Source organism: Poeciliopsis prolifica, unplaced genomic scaffold, assembly GCF_027474105.1.
Source record: "Poeciliopsis prolifica strain line A6 unplaced genomic scaffold, Auburn_PproV2 SCAFFOLD054, whole genome shotgun sequence".
In the NCBI taxonomy this organism is placed as follows: domain Eukaryota; kingdom Metazoa; phylum Chordata; class Actinopteri; order Cyprinodontiformes; family Poeciliidae; genus Poeciliopsis; species Poeciliopsis prolifica.
In genome coordinates, this window is record NW_026562429.1 from 2965153 (window position 1) to 2991418 (window position 26266).

The 26266-nt window shown below is 38.8% G+C and overlaps 1 protein-coding gene across 5 annotated transcripts in view; it reads right to left on the bottom strand.

Annotated features, from left to right (window-relative positions):
- Positions 1–26266, bottom strand: part of dpp6a (dipeptidyl-peptidase 6a) — a 221183-nt gene that overhangs the window by 119140 nt on the left and 75777 nt on the right. The window contains exon 1 of one of the 5 annotated variants that reach the window (XM_055059387.1): positions 7038–7144. The exons of the other annotated variants lie outside the window; for them this stretch is intronic. Coding sequence (XP_054915362.1) covers positions 7038–7121 — 84 coding nt within the window. The 5' untranslated portion in view covers positions 7122–7144. Of the gene's footprint in view, positions 1–7037; positions 7145–26266 lie in introns of those variants that run through there. 5 annotated transcript variants of the gene reach the window in all.

Here is a 26266-nt window from a genome sequence, read left to right on the forward strand (position 1 = left end):
CAACAAAATCCTGTGTCAGTCCAAACATGATTGATGCTCCACCTGTGGAGGAGGGGAATTGTTTTTACACAGTAATGGTCAATTATAACAAAAAAAAAAAAAAAAGAGAGAGAAATCATCTATATGATGTCTCCCAAACATATCGATCAATCTTAATATTTCAAGCAATGCAGCTGTATCTCAGTTTCATATTTCACAGTAGCAAAATGAAGAGGCTGCTCATGCTGCTGGAGGTTGTACTATTTCTCCAAAAGGACTTCTGTTCTTTAATTGATTCTTTCATCCGTCTGAACCTGAAATGTTCCCTGCACCGCCGGTTCTACGACTCATCCGAAGAGATTTGATTCACTCCAGCGCTGAAAAGCTAACGAGCTGGTCGGTTTTTCTTATATTTTATTTTTATAAAACCCTACAGCAGTAACTCCAAACCAAACATTGCTCAATGCAGCAAAATGTTCTGCTATAATTCATTTATGGTGTCATTTTTTTTCAGTTGACACCAAACTTTTCAGGTCATGAAAGTAAATCAAGTCAAGTTTTGAGGTTCTACATCTCCCCCTGGCAAATTAGCGGGGTTTCCTCCCATACTGGGAATAAAAAAATAACAATAATCAATTATAAAACTGCGCTAATTTTAATTCTGAAAACAAATTTGTTCAATGGAAAATTGTCAAATTAGAGAAAAACTTTTTTTGATTAAGTTTTTGTGCCAAGTTTTTCTCATAGTTTTGAAAAACTGCAATGGAAACACTTTTTTTCCGCATCACGAGTCACATGATCAACACCAGGATGCTACTACTGGCAGAAATGACAAAGAAGATGACAGGAAGTGGTAGGAGAATGATGGTTTGTTTTTGTTTTTGCAGACAATATGCAGCTGAATTCATCAGAACCCTCTCATATTTCATAAAGCTTTTCATTTGAACATGTTGAATCTGAATTTTCACATGTTCTGTCGCTGCCATGATTTTGAATGACTTATTGCATGAAAAAGCTTATTCACTTGCAAATCTAAATTAATTTCTTATTTAACTGTTTAAGGCCAAAGTCTCAAATCTCCACCTGGATATTTTACTTATTTTAATTGTACAAACTTCTTTAAATGCCCTATGAGTAAATATTTTAGCCCTTTTTTCCATAACTGGAACTTTCAATATCTAGCAGCAATTTACCGTCTATTAAAAGAGTGTTTCATCAGACTAAGTAGAAGAAAAACATGCTCCCTGCAACAATGGGAGTGAAATTATTGTAATAATCCAATATTTGCCGGAAATCGCAACATATTCCCTGTCATAAACCATTGAAATTTTTCAGATATTGTAAAGTATCAGAGTTTCAGTATTGCAAAGCTGGCTTGTAAAAATGTGTCGTCTGCAACACCTTTCGGCCATTATTTCGGCCACGACTGCAAAATTGTATTTTCTTCCACATTAGCAAAATATAGGCAAAGATTTGCACATATTTGGAACAGAAACGCAGCTAGAGATAAGACAAATACCAATTTTCCCATTTGTTGAGTCAGAACAAGCCATTTCTTGGACTTCAAACAAGTTCAAATCATGCTAAAAGATCACCAGTAAAGATTCCTTCAAGCTTCTTCCAAGACATAAATTCAAACTTGATGACCTGAAAACCTATAACTGTGTGAAATCTTTGAAATGTCTTGTTAAATGAGAATTCAATAATTCAATTAAACAGCTACAAATGTGCTCATGTTTCACTGTTCAATTAACTGACTAACTGCTGCAGGAGTCACTGGGAGCGCGTCTTACAAAGGTAGCAACGGTTCACAGGCTCCCATTTTCCAGCCATTAGTACATTCTCCTGTGCAGGAAGCCAATGACACGCTGCCAGTGATTCCCTACAATCAGACACACAATACCTTCCTGCCAGCGGCGGCACTCCAACAAAAGACGATGGAGGAGATATGAAGAAAGGGAGCTGGGAAGGGGAGCAGAGAGGCATTGATAAATGAGGTAAAAAGGTACAGCGTTTGTTTTATGAGCTGATGAAGACAAGATGGGGAAGAAGGAGCACTTTGGAACCGTCGTTTTACAGAGAGCAGCATTAACAAGCGCGCATCTGGTGGAAACAGAGAAGACTCAAATCGATAGATCCCTGATCAATGCAACGTCTTTCTGAAGAGATATCAGCTTCTGCAGGGAGATACAACTGTGACAAGACAGTGTTTCACTTTCACTCAACAAAAAAACTTCCAACTTTTTGTCTACAGCAGATTTGGCACAACCGTCAGAAAGAAGATATTGAAGAATAAGCTGAGATCTGGTTCCAAACAGAGACGTTTCTCTGCTGGATCAATGAACTCCAGCTTCTTTTGTTCAGTTTAACATGTTACACAGAATAACGTATGCTTTCACAAAACATCAAAATTAGCTTGTTTTCTTTCTGGGTAGCATCTGCTTCTTAGGGGAAAGGAGAACAGAGTTAGAAATGAAATAATAAAGAAGTTTAAAGAAAAAAAGAAAGAAAATGTGGTTGATTTCTGACGAGCAGCCAGAACGTCGCTTGAAACGTACAAGAAAGAGCGAACAAAAACAAACACTGAATGTGGGAAATTCATTACAGCCTACAAACAGAATGCTGACAATTTGTTCAATATACAAGCGAATCTGCAGTGCAGGGGAGGTTTCCTGAGATTTTCTTATTGATTTCTGACATGAAGTAAAATAAAACAAAAGGATCTGAAATGTGGTGAGAAAATATTGTCACTTTTGAATTAATTGTAGTCTAAAGGTCTTTGTAGCATCTTATTTTTATTGAAGCAGAAAGCATCTGGATACTATTGATTTGATTTTGCATATTTTTATTTCTAATTCTGTGCATAATAATAACATTTTCTAAGGTGGTTGGTGTAAAACAGATGAAGATTTCTGCTGCGGGTATAGTGGCTGTTGTCAATTTAGTTTAATGCACCACAATCTATTTACAGATTTTTCCAAATTATTTGAAGAAAATTCACCGATTTGGTCTTTTCAAAGCAGCCAATCCAGGAGTGTCATTTGTTTTCCTTGCTGCTGATTGGTCGAAGTTAAGGAAGACTGTGAGAATTAGCTTCAGTAGAACCAAAACCTTTGAGCACAAACTTGCTGTTTTCTCTATTAAAATAGGCAGTTATAAGCAATTTAAAATGGGTCTTTGGTATTTAAGGAAATGTTTTTTTATGGCTACTTAAGTTCAGCAGAAATATATTTTTATTTAATCTGACATAAAGGGGTTTATAAAACAAAGTAGTAATGACCCAGGCATAGCTTCAGGTAACAACTTTAGCTAAACAAAATCTGCTATAAAAAGGACAATAATATTCTAAAATTTATGGTACTTCATATTGCAATGTGCTTTATAGAAATAAACACCTGGTGAGCTTCGTAGAAATATCTTCAATGGACGCTAACATTAGCTGGCTAACTAGCTGGACTTGTTTAGCTGCAGACAAGAAATGTAAACAATTTAGAAATGTAAGCAGGTTTGCATCATGAAAGCAGGAAAACTTATTGGTCACATCCTTGAGACACTTTCAAACTTTGTCTGTTTGAAACTTTCTACAGCAGCAGAGGTGTGATGGAAAATTTATCTTTGGAAGATGTAATATAGGTTCAGAAAAGGAACCATCACATACTTATTTTTACACTTGTTGTAAACATCACTGCTCTAACATAAAAAGGCCAGAAACGTAGAGGTTTATAAAACGAACCAAATACTTCAAATTCAAGCTTTGTTCAAATGGAAAATCTGCGTTGGAACTGGTTGTACTCTGAGCAGTTATCTTGACTTTCCATTCAGAACATGAAAGATGGGATGAGTGAGAACCATGTGCTGCAGATAATCATGCTTTCCATTTTTTCCCCCCTCACAGACAGGAGAAGAGCTCCAAACCCAGCTTTGGAATCTAAAGTGACTGTCACACTTTTAAAAATAAAGCAATCCAGGATTTTAAGAAAAGCTTCCACTCAGCCCACTGAGAGGGAAAATAAGGAGAAGCGGAAGAAAATCGTCACTTTGTATGGGGGATATTTCCCAAGCATAATATCTCAGTGCATTTTAAACCTAACAGCACACCCAGGCAGAGGCTGGTTCATCCCAGGATAAAACCCCCGAAAACAAGCTCTGCAGTTTCATGTCTACAGCAGAAAGTAATGTTCAAACTCCTACATTGGAGAAAACAAAACAGCAGATGGCCCAAAATAGAAGAGCAAACTCTTCGGCTCACAACTTGTTTACATCTGAAGAACAAGGAAAACTAACATGAAAACAGAAATGTGCAGATTTTAGACGGGCCAAACGTGGTTTGAGAAGAACAAAAGAAGACATCTATGTCCGTGATTTTGCAAATGTGTGCAAAACTTTGTTGATGTTCCGCTAATGCCGGATAAATAGGAAACAATTAAAATCACACGTGAATAACTTTGTTTACATGATAAAAACATGACGCGCCATCATCCTGCAACCACTTCCTGTCGTGTTCTTCGTATTTTCTACCAGTAGAAACATCCGGTTGCTGGTCAAATGACTCTAATGAAACGAAAAATGTGTTTCTATTGCAGTACTGTGACAAACATTAAAAACCACACCACACTAAAAATTTACCAAAACTTTCTGACACCTACTCTACATCCCTGACTCGTCTCTTTATGCGTTTTTCCATCTTTGAGATCTATGGAATAGTTTGGGACGTTTGGCACAAGAGACAACAACCCAAAAATGTAACCATACATCAGTGACTCACATGTCCTAATTGCTCAACTAATTAATGTTCTGGCACCAACTTTTACATTTCACTGGAAAAGTGTTTTGGATGAGAGGACACATTTATAAAAGCTGTCTTAAATGGGCATCAAACTCCAGTTGGTATTCTGCTGAATAATGTAATTGAGTTATTAGTAGGACTTGTGTGTATGGAAAGATAAATGAGTGATTTGACTCCAGCAGCACCTCTTAGAACATTGTTTTGATTTAAGTCAGCGATGAAAAAATGTCACCAAGCACCAACATTAACAAGCCAAAGTTCACACAAAATAAATGTTTGGAAGGATTCAGAAATATTTCAAAGCATGTCCTTGGACAGTCCGGTTTCTGGCAGTTCAAACCTTTTGTTACAGATTAATGCAAGAGTCATCTTTTTAAAATAAGTTTTTGATCTCAACAAAAAGCAGTTTATCCGCATCCCGACTCACGCCGCATGCCGCCAAGTCTGCAGATTTACACAGGCTTCTGTTTTAGTTGGTCTCCTGAAAGCACTTCACAGAAAACTCAGTCAATTTTATTCGGACAAACAGAAAAGATATGCGAAACGTGGAGCAGAATGCCTGAAAGAAACAAACCGAAGGCGTCCTCGCATCCATAAATTGCAGAAATGTCAACTGAGCACAACTAAAAGGCACTAAAGAGGTCTGAGCAGGAGAGTCGAGTCTCTTGTCCACAGACGCCTGTCCAGATTGACACTTAACCGAGTGCGAGTCAAGCGAGGTGCAGCGCTGCAAAGTGCAAATCAAATAGCAGAGAGTAAAGGTCGACAGTGTGAAATGGGGAGAGTTTAGCCGGCGCACACGACGAGTGATGGAGATTAAAGTGAAGGGAAAGCTCTTGGGTATCTAAAGACAGCAGCACTGATATGGGCTGAAGGAAAAGAAAGCAAAAAGCAACCCGGACACGCTGAGGATCAAGATGCACTTCTGAATTAACTCTAGATTTTAAAGCAAGCCAGACTCCTCTGTAGTCAGCACTTGACCTCCAGCAGAAAGTCTATCTTTACCTTTTAAAGCCACCGTCAGCACCGTAATACAACATTGACTGGCCTCTGCTGTGCTTCAAACAGCCCCTCTGTTAGGAGCTCTGGTCGTATCCTTCACCGAGTTTTAATACACCCGAGGGGATCACCTCTAAGGAAGACGACAAACTTTTTTCCTGAGGGTTTTATCCAAGTTATACCTCCTTCAGAGGACGGCTTTTCAGAAAGGCCAGAAGTTAATCTGCCAGATTGGAAAAGAGTGATAAGGACGAGTCTTTTATCAGGCAGCAGAGATTAGAGTTGGGTATTTATCGTATCGTTTATCATTTATCGTCATAACATTGACACAATAAATTCAAATTAATCAGGTGCAGACTGTTGGGAATGTTATTTTTAATATTTTTCTCCACTGTTTGCTCAACAATATCAGTGAATATCAATTAATTGGACAATATGAAAAGAAGCGTATTACAAAACGTTTTATTGAATCCCATTGAAAACCTCCTGGTTTTTTCACCAAATATTTCTTTCTGAACTCTTCCTGAGTTAAAACATTAGTATTGTTGTTTCTAAATAATATGATCTTGTTTTCTTTGCCTTATTTGAGGTCTGAAAGCTCTGCACCTGCTTCAATAGTATCGCCATTTCTCATTTTCTGCAAATAAATACTAAATCCCTGCATGTTCTCAGTAGTTTATAGAGTTAAACAATGTTCATTTTCCTCAAGCATATAAATATTTAAAAAAAAATCAGAGAGTGGATCATTTTGTCTCTCTATTTTCTCCAGAGCTGTATGATAAGTTTGATTTTTTTTAAATGATAATGAAATTGGCAGTAAAATACCAATAAAATACACATAGAAACCAAAACACTTCATTTCAGATAGGGGACGTTTCGCAAGAGCAGTATTTGTGTTTAATAATACAGTTTTATTAATTACGCTCTTAAAATTTTAATTAGTGCTACAAAATGGCAATAAATTAAATTAATCAACATAAAAACAATACAAACTATCAAGATTTTAAGAGCAAAAGTGTTTGTGGGCCTATGATTGATTTGTCATCCAGTTACAACCACACAGCTACAGAAAGAGTAAATAAATCTAAAATATTGTGATAAATCTTTAAATCCCTGTCAACCAATCCAGACAGAAATGTTCAATTTAATAAACATTCACATTGAAGCTTTTTTCTTCACCTTGGAAGAAAGAGAGAGAGAGAGAAAGGCCAGCAAACATGCACAAGCTAACTACTTTCAAAGTCGAACCATCACCTTCCAAAATCAAACTCACCCTCCAAAATCTCTTGGCATTCTCCACCCTGGAGGGTTTCCTGTGAAGGCCCAATGGCATCGCCATGGGATGATCGAATATCATTTTGAGAAGGTCCGGATCAGCCCGGTCAGCCTCTCTCGGCCTGCTGACTCTAGCCGACTGCTGCTCCTCTGGCCAGCCGGCGTTTCCCACTCAGGCACAAGCTGCCACACCCAAAACCATTACACCGTCCGCTTCCCGCAACGACAAACAACAACAACCTCCCTCAAGGATCAGCCATCTGCAAACTCTGCAGCATGGCATCACCATTAGCGGGCCTTAATGGGGCGGACGGCGGGGAGCAAGGCCAGTATTAGCTTTCATCTGCTCAAGAGGAGTCCTCTTAAACAATAACTTACAATTATCACAGGGCCAATATAATTACAGGGCTTAAGCTAATGACGAGGAGAGTGGAGATGCAGCAGGAGAGGAGAGGGGTGATGGAGGGTGAGCGGAGGTAATTCAACGCCTCTGTTTGAGACGCCACTGAGGGAACAATCAGTGCTAAACTGTTTATTCAACCATTAGAGCTCCAGCATGGAGCCCCGGCAGGTGAGGCGCTGATTTGAGATCAGAAGTTTGCAGCTGTGTTGGAGGGAAACAACAGCTGCGCAGTCTGATTAGCTCTGTTTTGTCTTGTTTGTGCATTTAGCTGCTAGCTACGGCAGCCCCTAAGGTGCAAAACAAAAACAGCGGCGAAAAGATTAAAAGAAAACATGGGAAACATTTGACATGAAATTATTTGCAAACCATTTGGATCCTGAAACAGGAAATAGTTTTGCATATTTACGTGTCTCCAAATGATTTGTGGAAAATACGCCAATTTGTGGAACATATATATTCTTCAGCTGAAACGACGCTAACTGGCTGTTAATTGGAGCTGATTGGCTGTATATAATAAAGAAAACAGATATTAATAATCAATCAAGTTAATTTGTATTTCAGCAACAAGGCAGCTGGTCTCCTCAACATTTGCTGTCAAATGGTTAAAAATATCAGAAACATCCAGAGTATGTGGAAATGTATGTGTATGTGTGACCGATGTAGATCTGTAGCAATGAACTGGCATAAGTTTTCCTTTAATTCTCCATCTGCATTTCACATAATGGGCACTGAGGTGAGGTCAGAGGTCAGTCCCTGGCATGAAACAAGCTCCTGCAAGGAGGAGCCATAGTGTTACCGCGTGGGAAATTCCCGCCAGTTTCTCACGAACTAAACATTCTTAAATGCGATACAATAGCAGAACTAGCTTGACTCAAATTAAACATATTTCAATAACATGCAAAAATGAAAACACGTTTTTATAAAATGCAAAAATAATATTTATTTTAGAAACCTTACCTCGACAGTGATCCTGAGGATTACCCATAGTACCTCGCTCATTCTCAGATGAATGCAATACAACTTTCTACCAGCAGATGGCGCATTTTAGCAGGATTTAACCTGAAACATTTTACCTGAAATGGAGAACACCTGCAGCTGCTGTCAGTAATTCATATGGGATTCTTGAAGGAACACGAAGCTCAAGAAAACCGAGTAGTTCTTGTGTATTAATCATTAATGTTTCTATGACGTCGCGTTGACGTTTGATTTTTTCAACTCAAATCACTTCAGATAGGGCTGATCTAACCGAATACGCAAACGCAACATTAAAGGCCAAACCCTAAGTTATACTGAGAGCTCTAGAAAAACTACATGAGCATTTCATATCAATCAATATCAAAAATTAATTAGGTTTTTTATGTTGTTGTTTTAAACATCTGAAATACTTCCAAACTGTCTATGTTTCGTCCACAGCTTTCATTTTTATTTTTTAAGCAGACGTCAGGCAGAATGGCAGAACTTTAAACTCAGCAGGTTGTCACATTGTCTACTGATGTTGTCAATATTGTTATTGATTTATTGCCCCGCTGTAGAATCAATAGAGAGAGGGGAAAAAAATGGTGCACGGACCTGAGTATGAGAAAATTCTGTGTGCCTGACTTAAATGTGGAAACAATTAAAACACAACAGAAACAAGACAAAAAAATAAAGCAAACACAAAACCATTGTTACAACTTCTTATAAAACCTGCTTTATGCTATCCATGTATTTGCTATGTCTACTTGTTGATGAAATAGTGTTCTGATTACAGCATCATAGTGAGATTGCACAAGTCCAGCAGTGGACCGCTTGTAAATAATGTATAAACTCCAACACATATATTTTTACACTGCATAAAAAAATCATAATCTGCTTTATAGCATCATCGGTCATGTCATACAACACATTAAAGCAACACAAAAAACTATTATACACCATTAAAATGTGTTTGTCTCTCCCTTATCTCCGCCCAGGAGATGCAGCGGGGGTAACTCATCTCAGCACAAGTCCGATAATAACTATTCCAGTCTTGTCAGGAAGTAATCTTCCTACAGAGCCAAGGCCAATAAATTAAGATAAATCTTCTTTTGATATCCGCAGCAGCCATCATTAAGCCGTCTGCATGCTTTAGAGAAAACGCTCTTCATATTTTCACTGAGCTGAAGTGACGCTTGCTTGAAGGGATTTTGGTCTGCAGGGTACACCTGGGTGTTGATGTGCTAAACTTCATTATCTGTCCATTTCAGAGACTCTTGGATATATTTAGATTAACAAAACAGCCACGGATTCACCTACCAGCAATTTGATTTGCATCATTATCCCAGAGATAAACAGTGAAGCAAGGGCATCATTAAGGCAGTCTTGTTGTTGCAGCAAAATGTACTTCCCTCTTATGTTATTAATATTACTACATCCTTTATTGATTCAGGTAAAAGTCTCATTGAGAATAAAATCTATTTTTCAAGTGAAGCGTGGCCTGAATCGGTCTGCATAATCAGAGAAGTTTTACGAGATGAAACTGAGTCGTGGGTTGGATATTTTGGGGTTGAAACGATCAAAGTTGGACCGTTGAAGTTGGATGTGGGTCACATTCGCCTGCAGTGTGAATGTTGCCTAAGTCAGATCTCAAATCTTTAGATCCAAAGTCTAAGTCTGAACTCTTACAGATTGTTTTGTTAAACACCTGAAAGGGGAGAATACAACTATCTTTTAGGCTTTATCCAGTAGCACCACCCACACTGAAGTTAGTTGATGGTAGTTCAGCCTATTGATTATAGGGGAATAAAAAGGGGCAAACTTAAGAAATATATAAAAAAAACACACTGGACTCGTATTCCTCACCAGATGTTACTACTGGCAGAAATGAAGAAGACGACGACTACAGGAAGCAGTAAGACGATCAAGTTTTTAATTCTGTTAACCTTTCTCACATGCAATTTTAATTGCAATTTTTATTTATTGTTAATACCATAATTGTGAAATAGTTTTTTAGTTTTACACAACATCAACATTTTCTGTTATTGTCTTGTACATTGCACTATTGGCTTTTTATTTATGTTTTTAATACTTTAAGAGCCACTATTTGTGATGCTGCTCTTCAACATGAATTTCCAATTTTTAAGACAATAAAGCTAATTTCTATTTCTATTTTTCTCGTAAAGGTTTGACCTCTCATTATTGATAATTAGACACTAAAATGTACAATTGTTCAGGCTTTGAAACCTTCTATACAAGAAAAATACAAACTGCTATAAGTTATAGACTGGCAGGTTTTTTTCTCACCACAAGACTCCACTCAATCTTCTTGTCTTTGACACATACAACATTACAGTATTTATCAGTGGTGTGTATAATTCAGAAACTTGTCCAGCTGCAGTTCCAGTCCAACGCCAGCCCAGAGGTGACAAACTGACACATAAACCAGGCAGGCTGCTTTCTGTCGGAGAAATGGATTACTAATGGATCAGACGGAGACACAAAGCGAGGGAAATCACCAGGGAGGTCCCTGCCTCGTGTTTGAAGGAAGAGCGCTCCAACTTCGCCCCTGAGGGAGAAAACCCCGCCGGGAATGGCTTCCATGCTCCAGCAGACAGCGAAGCTTGTGGTGTAACCGCACCCCAGCACGCCGAGGCGCCGCCTGAGCCGAAGGCAGCCATTAACCTCCCGTCTGCACTTTAGTTCCCTTCACATCACAAGCAAAGAAGATGCGATGCCCGTGAGGCCAAACACGCTCAAAATCTATACAAATAAAGAAAAGCAACTAAGTGAAGGTGTGAAAGTTTTGTACGTGTCCCAGAGTCCCTGCGTGTTTCCTGCTGTGCGTCTTCATAAATTGTGCCGACACAAGCCAAACGGTTATCACCAGGGAGCATCGGCGGCGCAGCAATCTCGCTCTTACAGGCCCACGCTCCACAAAGCTCATTTACAAATCCTTGTCCCCCTGATGGCCCTGGAATCGCACCAACAACACGCTATGACCAGTTAATAACCGTCTCATTACAGAGTCCCCAAGGGAGAGGACTTAAATATGAAATCATGACTCTGATTTCACATTTCACAGCATCTCAGAGCGTATGGATGTAGTTAAATCTGTACATGGGTTCACTGATATTGTCCGTAGGAACCTGTTCAAGACTGAACCGCATGTGAAGCTTTATTTCTCAGCCTTTTAGTCAGGATTTATTGTATGTTTTTCAAGCTGTGGTTCTTCCTGCCAACTCTCCTTGGTGGAGCATTCAAGGACACTTCATATTGCAAAGTTGGCAGCTAACAAGCAACCAGTTTTGTTCTCTGTTATCATAAAATGTAACTCTGAAGCCAAACATCAGGAAGCCAAATACCAGGGGGATGACTCTGCTTTAGGAATGAGAACGCTCAGATTTTTCCATCTGAATAAAACATGAGAAAAAAAAAAGTTTTGTTTTCAAACGCTGCTCAAACAGAAGTGAAGAAATTTCAACCCCCAAATGTTTCTGTGCGTCTGGTGAACCCTTTGACTTGACTTGGGTTTATGTTCTGGATCACAATCCTACAAAAGACATTTTCAGGGTTATGGCAGAGGTCAGATGTTAATTAATAACATCGTGAAATAATGAAGCTGTGCAGAAATGCCGACAAATCATTTTCTGCAAGTCCACATCCCAAGTATTGGAGTCAGTATTCAAAATTGAAATCACTTTACAGTTTTAACATCCATCATGACACTTCTGCTGTATGGTTTGCCTATAAAAGCTCAGTAATGATATATAAGGAAGTGATGTGCAATTACACAAGCGTACATCTTTGAAAAGCAGAAGTGGAGCCTCCAACACAATCAACAATAAAGTAGTGAGTGATTCCTAGACGGAAAGTCAACAGCAAAACACTTGTCTTTTCCAGAAGCCATTGTACAGTGGTAAGAAAAGCTGGCCAAATGTACTGGAGCTCGGCTTGGGTTGCTAGCAGTACCAGCTGATTTGAAATGTTACATTCTGAAGAATTTTTAAGTGGCTCCTTTTCCAGACTCCAAAAAACATTAACATTTTGCCAGAAAACAGCTGTGGGTTTTTTTTTAAGTGCTGGGGCTGTTTTTAGAAGCAGTAGAAACACAAATGGAAGTACAAAAACGTGCAAAATGCGTAGAAGAAATGCCATATTTATGCCCTTGGGACATGAACACAAGAGAAAAACTTTGCAAATTTATATTGCAAAAATTTTGAACTTATTTGTTGCGTTTAAGTTTTTCATTTTTAAAACCTCCACCACATTTCTGTGTTCAAACAAACTGCATCCAAGAGCACTTTCTGGAAAACAAACTCAATCCACCACCCTTCACCAATCCATCAAATTATCTTCTGTTCTGCTTGTTTATGTGAAATCATGTTTTTTTTCTTTTCTTTTCTCCTCATCTTTCCCCTGAGGCAGCTTTGCTCCGAGCACGCACAAGAAAGCAATATTCTCAGACGAAAATAAAAACCAACGTTTCTTCTTTTTTTCTTATTTCCTTCAGTTCATATCTGAGTCCAATTCTTCACGCACCTTTACAGGGAAGAGCTCTGACGGCGAGCGGCGACACGACCTCGCAGCGTAATGTGGTGGCAGTGTGGAGCGAATAAAAGAGCCGAGGTCGTTTGTTACGGGCCGTGAGTCACAATGGCCGTCCTTGCTGCCTGCATCCACTGTGTGTGTGTTGAGACAGGTGTTGGTTACAGTCAGAACAGATGTTCACGTGTCTGTGAGAAGCAGAAAGGTCGTCAGAAAGGTGGCGTATTAATAGCTGTTGAAAAGCGGTGAACATCCACAGAGATGAAACATGAGGGGGAAAAATTAATGTCTGATGAGAGGCCACAGGAGATCTTGATCTATGACTCAAACAAATGTGGGAATAATGCGTCGACGCTGTGTGCTGCTATGGGAGGGAGGCAGTAAGGAGGCCTGTGATGAAGCAGTGCTGTTGCCTCTGTGCTCTCAATTCATCATTGTAAGCAGGACACCCACACTGCTGATAAAACTGATGGCAGCAACACAGGATTTAGCATGTGGAGCAGAGGAAAACTCAATTTAGATGCTTTCTACTCTGACCTGGCTGGTCAAATATTCTCTCATTAATGACACAATATCCCTCATTTGTGAAGCAGACATCCATCAAACATCATAATTACCTTCCACTGGTAAATCATCTCCAACCTGCCATTTTAAAGGATGCATGTGAGCTGCAACTGACACAACATTCTCAAAGACTTTGGGAATTCATTTCAGGCTTTTGTTTTTACATCCTTAACGTTCTTTTGTCTATATTGTGGCGCTTTTGTAATTTGTAATTGTGCTTTCAATTTGCTGAAGTGATTTGCACCTCAGGGCCACCGTACATATATCTATGTGAACAAATAATAATTAAAATTTCACACACGCTTCCTGATTATTGTTCTGACATGCTCAATTCAACATTTAGAGACTTTATGCTCCTTAAATAAAACACGTTTAATAAAAACTAGAAGCTGTCATTAGACAAAAGCAATCCCATTTTTTATTTGACCAGGATTTACAAAAGTTTTTAATAATCTTTTGGCTCTATCAATATTGATCAAACTTCAAGTCTTAATCATGCACATCTGTGGTTTCCCCACGAATAAGAGAAAGGCTACTAAAAATAAATGGTTTCACTTAACACAAATGATCCAGCCGATTTTTTCTTTGGTGTTAAAAATTAACAGACTTGACAAGGTATTAAAAAAGTAAGAGCACTAAGCGGTAATCAGATGCTTAATTAGACAGTAATTATTCACTGGTGTGCTGTAAAGTTTGTTAGTTTTTAATTTTTCAGTTAATTACTTAAACAGGCATAAACCAGTTGCAGTGACAGAATGGTCAAGGTGTGATTCTATGTGAAGTTGTGGCCAAAACTTCCTCTTTCATCACAAGCACATTTAATGCTTCACTCAAGTTTTACAACAGTAGAACTGAAAGGGTAAAAGACAGGAGGCCAAAACCCAAACAATCCACTTTCATGCTTGGCAAACCTTGTCAGGACGGATTTCTCGTGTTGAATTAAAGGCTGTTTGGAGGAACCTGTATGATGCCACTCTCAATCAGTGCATCTGCTGCTACATTCAGTGTTTTTTAAAACTACCGACCATTCACAGCTATGGGAGAATTTTTTGGGATGCTACCAATTGTAGCAACCTGTGCCGCTTTCCGTATTACACTAAACATCCACTAGGGGTGCGCTGCTGATCACTAACAGGCTACTGATCTTAGGAAGGAGTTTGTTCACCCAAACAAAGAAAATGGATCCCCAGAACAAAACGTGTTACAACTTAATTATGACATTGTATCTATCTATTTATAGTAGCCACACCCACTAGAAGAAAACAAACACACCTAGAACAACGCTTTCATCCTATTGGCTGAGAGGTTGCCAAGCGACGGTGCTTTTCTGTTCCAAGTGCGAGCAGAGAGGTTAAATCTGAGTAGAGAGGTTAAATCTGAGTAGAGAGGTTAAATCTGAGTAGAGACAAGTTTTGAGCGTGAAATGTAAGGTTTGAGAAACACTGAATATTTCAGAGAGAGCAGACGTTTTCAGTACAAACATTAAAAGTTCTGAGAAGACAGACATGAAGTTCTGCTTTCAGACTGAAAATGTGTTTTCTTGATAAATGGCAGAAGAATTCATCCATTTTCATACACAACAACTTAACTGGACATTGTTCTATAACTTATATACCGCCTTCAACTTTGTGCTTTCTTCTTTCTTTCATAAACTTGATCTAAACCAGTCTGAACACTGGATTACCTAAATATGTTCACTTTTTACTTCCTTTCCTGAAGCATCTTTCTTGAACAGATGAAGAAAATAAGAGCTTCAGGTGTAGAACGAGGTGAGTCGCAGCAGTCCAGCATAACAAGAGCTGAACAAAGACATTCTGGTCAATGCGACTCATTTCAGCTCGGAATACGCAGCCGTGACCCGAGCCTGTGTCTCGGACAAAAGCCGAGCTCGCAGATGTAATGTCACGCTTCAGTTGGCCGGCGCCATTGAACAGAACAACGGGTCGGCAAAGGTGAGCGATGAGGAGAGGTGGGGAAGAAAAAAGGAAATAGATCAGAGGAAGGAAGGACGGTGTGCTGCTGATGATCAGGATTCCTGGTTCTATTCAGGGGCTCGGCACGGGTCAATGGAAAAGGAAGAGGTGAGCGATTCTAGTCTGTGAAGAAGTCGTGAAACAAACAGGGACAAAGCAGGATCTTGTTAACAAACACCACATGTGAAGCTGCTGCTTTTAGAAAAGACAGAGCTGCTGGAAATTCATCTGAACAACAACAGAAATATGGGATCAACACTTTTGCAACCACAGAGTGAAATATAACACCAGGTTCATCCGTTATGGGAGAAAAATCAATGACTCCACACATCATTAAAAACCTGGTGATTACATTTCCCTTACAGAAAAATCCTGTGAAATTTTCACATTTTCCACATGTGATTAAGTATGCTGTTGATGCGTTTCCTGCTCCATTCAACGTATCGTCACATGAAATATGTGAAACATTATTTATATCTACCTTGAAACAAGACTCTATTCACTTTACATCATTTTCTGTGAATGTGGAGTCACGCGTGTAAAAAATAAATCACACAGGAAATGAGAAGTATGTAAATCACACAATTCACATTATTTTGTTACTTTTGGGATATATGTAGAACATGCGAAATACAATCAAGGAAACTTCACATGTTTATGTTATAAATGCGCACATAACACTGCAGTGGACAAAAGTGCATCATACGATACACTGCCAACTACTGGTCATCCACTGCAAGTGCAAGAACATTTTTGTTTAATCCAATATGGTACACACACATTTTATCTCATTTTTATTCAATATCATATGGTGACATGAAAAATATTTCGCTTTCTATAAGTTTCACCCAGGAATCCCTTTTTGATGCAATTCACATGTGTAAATTATATTGGAAATTATATCTGGGAAGAACATGAGCGAAAGTGTTTGACAAGTGGAACGTTACTCCAAAAGTATTTCACGTTATTTAAACAACAAAAGTGAAAAAGCTTCTAAAAATGTTGCTGAAGATGTAAGTTGGTGTCATTGTGCCAACGTGGGCTAAAATGCCACACAGCAAAGAATAAACTATTACTCCACAAAAACTAAAAAAAATAATTTATAATTATAACTGACCTAAAACAAGAAGTTAGGTTAGAAAGCAAGAAAAAAAAAATATTTTTATTTGGTGAAAATCACAGTTCTTCATGTTGGTGATTCTGTGATTTTATTTCCAGTTCTGTTTGAATTTCTCATGTCTTTTCTGTTTATTTTCCAATAACTAATAATAAATCTAACGATTTTATGCCATTATGTTTTTAAAAGGGAGGAAAAAAAACACAAAAAAGGTGAAAAGTTCAATACAATAAGTATGATGTAAAGAAAGAAAATCAAGTAGGTTAAATCAGACTAAAATAAGTAAAACACCGCCTGAATATTTAGATAATATGAATTATAACTCCATTTCTCCTCCTTGGTCATTTTCTAGCCTTCTACAGTGACAGTTAAAACGCGACATGTCAACATTTTGTTTAGCAAAAGCCTTGCATCATTATTACAGCTGAATGCGAGCCTCACATTTTAGCCCCAGCATTTCATTTTCCCAGCCCACCTCTTAGCCGAAAGGTAAAACTGCAGCCCCGTTCTCCGCTCTGGCATCAAAGATAAATGCATTACGCACTCCCAAAGATTTCAGTGATTGGTACTGTTAAAAGCCAGAGAGAACCAGAAGTGGAAAAGCAAAGTTTGAAAGAAACAACAAAAACAAAGCTGCAGAGAAAAGTAGATTTTCTGTTGCACATATATGCAGGAAAGCTGACAGATTCTTCTGGGCCCGGGGCAAAATAGTCTTACGTGGGCCCCTCGACCACGGTGTTCTGTAACTAGCAGAAAATTATGTTAATATTTATTATTTTAAATCATGATTAATCTTCAGTAATAAATTAGGTGAATTAAATATAACAGGAAATTTTTATGACAAAGTAAATAAATGCTCTAAAATATTTCAAAATTTCAGTTCTAATATCCAATATTTCAGTTATACTGTAATTAAATTAAAACTTGATAAAATGAGCTTGGTCACTTTCTTTCTGATGACAGTTAATAAGAACAGTAACAGAAAAGGTTTTATGTAGCCTAAATATTTTTGTAAGCAATATTTTTGACCATAATGTGACAATATGCGAGTCCAGTTCTGGTCGCGATCTGCTCACCTAAATTAAGCATCCGTCTCCATCATATTTTTCCTTCACTCACCTCAAATCATTTGAGCCAGACGTTGATATCTGCTAAAATGGAAAGCTTGGATCTGAGTGGTCATGCTGCAGGAAGATATCTGGCCTAATGAAAACTCTGAGGTCTAAAAAAGCCTTTATGTGGTCTGAAAACATGGTTGCCTGTTCTAATTAGAGAGTTGAGAATAATCTCTGCTTTCTCAAATAAAAGAAACTATTAAACTTCCGTCTGTGACCTCCCACTCTTCTTTAACACTCTGCAGATCACCACAGAGTCACAGCAAAACTAAAACCACATTCACGTATTTCAATACATGCAAGCTTGTAATATTTAGTTAAAAATAAAATTAAGTTCTAAAACAAATAAAAACTGAATTTTCATTCTATGCTCAATGGAATACCCTCAAAAGACAAGATATTTAATGTATAACAGATATATTACATTTTTGCAAATATTCCCTCAGGGACAATAGACTGGAAAAAGCATGTGTTACAACTAAGCATGTCACAAAAAACAATAAACCAATTATTCACACAAATTAAAACAAGGAAGAAGTCGTTAGAATGGTGGGTCCAAAAAACATAAATTATCAAGACCTGGTTTGGGTTCAACTAGCCATGTTGTCAGTATGGCGCTCAGGAAGAGCGCGGCAGATGTCACAGTCAGACAGCAGGGGAGCGAGGGGTAAAAACGCACCGGGATCGGTGCAACCAGGCCGGGACACGCACAAGGTAAAGCTTGCTGAGTCCAATGGACCCCGTTGCTAATCCCACCGCTGTTTTACTGCAATGCTCAGGAAGAGCGCGGCAGATGTCACAGTCAGACAGCAGGGAAGCGTCGTTGGGGTGGGATGACGGACTTTCCGAAAAAGAAAACTTCTTTAAGAGCACACAGTGCGACCCCACAGAAAACTTGTGTGGTTTAAATGACTCCATCTCTTAAGACCTTGGGAAGGTTGAACAATCAGACCAGGAGCTGGAAAGTGTGTGGAAGTTAGGAAATGCAAGCAATTTGTTTTGCCACTGTAAAACGAAGCATGTGCTTGGATACAGCAATGCAGCTCACTACAAGTTACAGTCACAACACCGGGAAGAAAAATCAGGATTTGACAAGAGACGTCCATCAAATTGAACATATTGATTTTTCATTTATTTATTTAACTTTCATTAAACGGGGCATTCACCAGTGATATGCGGCTCCGTATCATTACCAGGTTTCTCTTAAAATGATGTTTTTTTATGTTTGATACAACATCTCAGCTCCACTGGAACTGGGGTTTTGCTTGTGGATCTATTTCTGCAGGATGCAGGAGACGTTGCTTCGAGTAATGCACTTTGACTTGTGCAACATTATCTGAGCCTCTGCACTAAAACGCAGCTGTCAATATGAATCTCATTTCCTGAAGCTGTAGTACAGGGAGGTGTACCTTTCTGGCTCTTTGCAGGATATGCAAGTGACTGTTAAATGGACAGGATTTACATCATCCAGAGTAAAAAGCCCTTTACAACCAGACTCGCCTTTATCTGTTGAGACACTTAAATACATAATGACTGCAGATTACTGTGCAAGTTATTGCCTTTCCTCCATTACAAGTCAAATCCAAGCATACCAAAGCATTGAATGAGCTTGTAATTGAAGCTGTATTCAGTTCTTGTTTATTATAGGATCCAATCTTGAAAAGTTACACCAATTTACTCCTCTCACTGCAGACTGAACCAACAATTTTAGTGACTTTCTGCTGCTGAAATACCCCTCAGTGTGAAGTTGGGTCAGCTTGAGCTTGAACTGAAAAAATCTATCAGATTTCTGCATTTCCATTGATTTAGTCAGACTTACTGTAAACAAAAAATGAGACTGTTAAATGGACAGGATTTACAGTTACTTTAGCTTCTTCCAGGTGGACTAAAGGTGTTTTCTCTCTTGACAGTCTGGTAGACTCGGTTTGATTGCAATATTTGTTTCACTTTCACACTGCACCGTGGTAAACAAACCAAACCCATTGAAACACCTGTTCTCCTCCTCACCTGTGGGGGCGCTGTAATAAGAGCTCCTGGAGAAAACGACAAAGAAACTCAGAATGTAAACAAAACGGAAGTGGCGTGAGATTTTAGCGATTGTAGGATTTCTCTTTTGTGTTTGGTAAAAAAAAAACATTTCTTCCTCTTTTGTGTTTGTTTAGGTTGCATTTACCCAGAATGCAATTAGCTAAAGTTCATTTCCTGCTTTTGGAGCACTTTGCATTCACATATGTATTCGAAATGAACCAGAGTTCACTTCAGCTGAACTGAGACCACAGTTTGACTTTTTGGTCTTCTTCTCCTGACGTTACAGGACAGGACACTTGTAGGTCATTTGCTGTTCACATCGCATACAAGTCACACATATATGTGGAGATGTGAATGACCACGCAAAATAAGAAAGTCAAACTCAATCCAATTAAAAGTAAATCTAATTACAAGAAGCAAACTTCCAGTTTTATGAGTATTTTTTGTCTTCAAGATAAACTCAGCTGACAAAAACCGAAAAACATCACAATATTGACTAAAACTTTTATAAAATAAGATAACTGCATAGAGAGAAACGTTGCTTTTGTCATTAATTTTAGCCTTTTGAAACCAAGCCTTCATCATCTATATCCATTTATCATTGGGAGAGGCAGGGTACAAACTGGACAGGTCAAACAGCCACACACAGACACACAGACACACACCTAAGGACAATTCAGAAACACCAGTTAACCCAACAGTCATGTTGGGTTGTGGGAGGAAACTGGAGTACCCAGAGAGAACCAGTGCATGAACATGCAAACTGCAGGCAGGACTCAAACCCAGAAGCATGTCACAGAATTAGACACTTTCATTTCTAGATTTTTTTCTTGCTTTATTTTGAGTAACTGCAGGCGAACCTTTCTACTAATGTATCATTAGGATGAGATAGTGAGTTGTAACAGCAGCTGTAACAAACAGTCCTTTTCCCCTGCACAAAAATCCATGAAGGGAGGATCAATAACAGCTTGAGCGCTGATATGATCATACATATTCCCATCATCGTTTGGTTTAGTTAAATTCACCAGGTCACCGCTGTATCAAAGTGCTGGGTCACGTCTTTCTTTATCTCCTGAACATTTTATCTTTCATTACAATTAATCGCAGCCAAATTATCCGCTCCGGTTTTGATCAGGAGCCTCCCTCTGCTGGCCCCTTTCGCCTTTAAGGCGAAAATCGTTCTGTGTCCGGCCTCTTCCCGCCTCCCTTTTCCCCTGTCTCGGCTCTTTCCTTTCATCATCCCTCATCCTCTGTATCATTGATTTAACCTCACTTTGTATGACTGGCCTCGAGTCCCAGCAGACCCTCCTTTCAGGACGATATATGATTCAACCCTCGACTTTAAGAGGGGCTCACCGTGCGGCAGGAAAAGGACAGCCTCTAGTGGCGCACCAGGAGCACTTCAACTGATTTGGGTTTGTCTTGGAGACATCGACACGCTGGAACACACATAAGGTTTTCTGAGCAATTTCATAGATATTAAAGACAAGCATCTGTCAAGGGAAGCCATAAAAGCAGAATCGTTCTGTTTACTAAGCTCCATATGCTCGGCTCGCCTGCAGCATGCTGTAATTTACGTCAAATCGAATCAATCCGAGCTGAACATCCGTTCTGACATTAAAAACACATCAATATGCATGTTGACCACATCTGCAGACAGGCTGATGCACACCTGAAGCAGATGGGATGCCGAATGAGCCGCCCCCAAAGCAAACACCACCAAACCTTTTCAAGATGCTTTTTCACACAAACCTGTTTTATTTTTGACCTTTAAAGTTTGACTTGTTCATGTTTCTTTCCAGGTACGGTCGTTAATAATAACTAAATAGGCACCCTGGATTTCTGACCCACAAAAGGGAGGATGTGCAGCTCTTAAGGGCTCCGCTTGCACAATGTGGCGACGCGTGACGGATAAGGGGAGGGGAGAGGAGTTTTGCCTAAAAACATGAAGAAAAAGCAGACTTCAATTGGTCCCCCACCTCCCCTTCCTGTTGCCTGCCTCTCCTCGCGGTGAAAATGGCTCGTGAAGAGGCCGGATATGAATTCATTTTACGCTGAGATGAAGTTATTAATGCCCGCCATCTGTTATCGTCAGCTCGCTGCCAGACTGGAAGCGCCAACGCAGAGAGGACTAGCAGCACCAGTTGGGAGAGTCGCAGACGTCAGTGAGACACATGAAGCCACCTTGTTATTGATGAATGGCCTGTTTTCAGAAATATCTACAGTCTGGAGTGCATCCACTGAGCCCCAGCTCTTCTGTTTATCACAAAGCAGGGAGGCAGAATAATAGCCTTTAATAAAGGCTATTATTTCTATTTTGTAAGTTGGAACAAGGAGCTAATTAAGTTCTGTCATTGTTTTGTTTGAATGTTATCGATTCATGTTGTCTCCTGTTCATTTTCTGGTGATTTAAACTGAAATGCATGAATATATACGACATTGTGGACCAAAGTGTGGCCTGAGGGCTGTTTTTGGCCTTTTGGAGTAAATATGTGGGCCCAGTATGCAGTTCAAATAAAACTGTTGTTATTTTCAGTGAGGAATGTATCAGTTTATTTATTTATTTATAGTTTGATAAAGTATTTTGCAGTGATGGACTTCTGCATCCTTGGTGCACAAGACAACGTTCTCACTGGTCCTTCCTCCCAGCAGCTGTAAAACTATCAGAGATTTTGAAAGACCCTTTTTGTGTCCGCCATTTTGACCGATGGCATCAAAATGATAATATTCAGTTTAGCAAATGAATACATGTAACTTTTTCTCTACAGTTGCAGATATCCACCTACTGTTGGCCCGATAAGTACAAAACAATTTAATTATGGACATTTGTCCTGGAGAGGAGACTGGAGGACAAACCTGTACTCTGCTGCCAGACAGGAAACTGGAACTAAACAGTATTATTCATCTTATGTTATGAATTTGTCCTTTCTGTACAATCTTAATTTTATTATTTTACATCCTTTGTAACCTTTTGGTGAATATGTTCTCCCACTTATGCTAACTTTCTGATTACATTTTCCTAGGTGGAGTAATTTTACTCTAAAATTGGAAAGATAATCATGCTAGGCATCACCTGATTGGCCATTATTACATTATTGCCTCTGCAGTCTATTTTCTGCTGCATCACTGTTGGCTGAGCTGCACCCCCCACTATGTGCACCTGATTGAGACCGGCAAAGCTTTTTTTAGATAAATAAACCATAGCCCCACTTCGTCACGCCGCTGGCTGCATAATTCATCATATGGGGGGAACCAGAGCATGTGCCTGTGTGTCATGTTTGCTCATCATGAAGTGTTTGGGGATATGTGGATGAGGGAGGAATTAGCTAGATGAGAGATCTGGAGCTGGAAGCCAGAAAGCCTCCTAACAACAATGATGGTGAGACGTTGTCAGCGACGGACAGGTGAGGCTTTCTAAGCGAGTCCAAGTCGTACATTTTTCATCCTTCCTCTTTTATTTCTCCTGGAGGAATCTGACAGGATTTTATCACCGCTAACTCACATCAGATGTGCAACATTTCCAGATGTCACGTCGAATCAAGAGCACAGGCTGACGACTCTATCCTCCCAGCGCCATTATTGATTGCTCAGAGAATCTACTAATTAACACAAAACAAGGCAAATTCTGTTTCTGTAATCAGATAGAATTAGACGAGCAGCAGCAGCTCATTACGCTGAACTAATTAGGACCAGTTCATTGGGACCAGGATACAAAGAGTAAATACTTTTGTTTGCAGGCAAACACAACGGCTGGTTAAAGTATCTTAATAGCATCAAATTCTGTAAGGACACAACAGATGCTTGGCATGTGACCAGAACCGGCTGGTTTTCAGCTTATCAGGCTTAATATATGTCCAGATTTCTGCTTTTCTGCTGCAGAAACAGCAAAAAAAAAAAACTGTTTATTTCAGCAGTTTGAGCCTAAAGCTGTGTGATTTTAAAATTCTGAAGCTCTCAAAGGGCAATTCAGCAATAAATCTACAAATAAACTATTTTATTGCACCCTTTACTATACAGAATGGTGTTACACAAAGACGTAAACTTACATACAGACCAAAGAAAAAGTATTTTTCACCTCGTAGGTTTCAACTGTTTAACCTTTTTTGACACACCTAAATGTTTCAGATTAAACACATTTTAACATTAACCAGAAAACTTTTATTAAGAGGAAAAAATCTATCCAAATCCACCTAAAGCCGCATTAAGTGGAAAAATACATCCTTCGTCTTCATTGTTTAATTATAAATTACATTTATTTATTCACATGAGAGAAAAAGTCATTTCTAAACCTGATGAAACTGAAACTGAAATGTTTGGCCGAATTTGAGATGCACAATACCAGGAAAACATGCGATATGCTGTAACATTTATTACAAAAAATAAATGTTTGGATAGTTTATGCCTTAGTGCTGTGGGTTTATAGTGACAAAAAGCTGGGAAAAATTTGAAACAAATAAGACTTGTGAGAAAATGTTACAAAAAAAAAGGAGTAAATTTACATTGAAAACTGAAATTTTGAGATTGACCTAAAATATTTTGCAATTTCTGAGACCAAAAACACAAATATTTTGAGACTAATCAGAAATGTTCTAGAAAAAAAAACATGAAATTTTTGGAAGCTTCAAAAGTCAAAAACATTTAACTTTCAGATTTATTCAACTTTTGAAACTCAAAAATTTTCTTTTTCTTTTCTAGAAGATTTCTGACATTTAGTCCCTTGTTTTATCTACTACAAATACATAGTTGTAGGTTTTAATTGTACAATGGCTGACAATTTAAAATTCTGGTTGCTGAGAAAATGTATGTTTTCATAAACCACCAAGTCCGTATCTGGTTTCTACTGAATCTTTCCAACTGTGTTGAAAATGATAAGAACAGGTTCACAAAACGAGCCTCACAGATCCTGACTCTGCTGTTTGCATTTGCTCAAACGTTTGAAGCTCTTTGTCGCCGATTCTGAACTGGTGCTGAGGACATCAGTTCAAGGAGACAACTGTCTCTATGGATGTTCCTGACAGCAATGTTAATCTTCTTGTTTGCAGAAAAAAGAAAGACGTATCGCTTTAGCGGCAACGCGCCTGTCTATTCTGTTCAGCAGCATTTTATTCAACAGATCAGATGGAGAACGATGGGAACAAATTGTCGCCCGTCTCCGTTTCCGTCTTCCAGCTCAGAGAAAGACGCTGCAGTCAGCCTGGATGTGAAACCTGCTCGATTTATTAGCAGCCAGCCAGATCCCTCCCAACATCTGAATCACCTTCAGGAACCACAGAGAAGTTCTGCATGCAGGTTTCATTTGGTCCCACAGCCCCACAGGCTGAATCCTTCAGCAACGAACTGGAAAAACATTCAGCTGTGAAGCAATATCTGGCTGAAACCGATTTCATGACTTATTTATGACATAACATTCAAGAAAATAAACCCACTATCTGCTGACTCGGTTAAAAAATGGCTGAAAAATCCGTAAAAGAAACTCAATATGAAGTGTTTTGTTTCCGCCATGTTTATTATTTTTCACAATCTGATATTGTGTTGCTTATTAACTTGTCCAGCTCATAATTCAAACCCCAAAATAAGAAAAAACAACATCTGCTCTGTGTGTGAGACGAGTTTTACAAAACTGAAACAGTTTCATGAACTGAAATTAAAAACATGTAATTAATAGGGAAAAGACAAAACTGTGCATTTAAAAAAATACCAAACCATAGATAATATCCTTAATTTTTGTTTGTGAATCTATTTATTATATTTTTAACTGATATGAAATTTTTCTTTTCTTTCCTCCCCACAAACAGTTTTACGTAATTCTCTACAAATTACGGTGAATTACGCTATGCTAGTCCGCAAAATGGCAGCGAATCAGTACATACCTAGTCACAATGCAATACTTTAGATCATTTTTAGGTGCAGAATTCAAAAATGTTAACATATTTTCAATCTAAAATAAACAAACTACTAACTACTAAAAACTAAACAAAAACTAGAGGATATTTATTGAAATAATAATTCAGGAAAACTCTCGCTTCTCACAGCGAGAGTTTATCTTTATCTTCTTTTTTGATTTTCCTCCATTTAATTTTCTTAATGTAAAAAGACACACACACACACACACTCGAAATGACAAATCCCATCTCCTCTTGTGTTCAACATGCGATTCCGGCTCGTTATGGCGCTGCCCAACGGAGGAAACGGATCCGCTTCCTGTTCTGACGCCTCTGACGGAAATCCCACCGCGGGGACCGGGAGGCTTTCCTGCAGAGAGTAAAGACGTCCGCGCGTCCTGTGCTCGATTTAAACGTCTCTTTAAAACCACCAGCTTCGCATTATGTTACCTTTAAATCAAAAGTTGGGAAATGAGAAAATAAAATAAAAAATTGATGGATTTCATGATGATAAATCCACATAAAGAGGTGTTTGATTAAAAATTAATGAGTTGTTCCACCAGCCTGGAATTACAATCAAAGCGGATTTCAGCCGGAGATCGCTATCAGACGTATCGGCAGACAGGGATTAAGCCAACAAAGG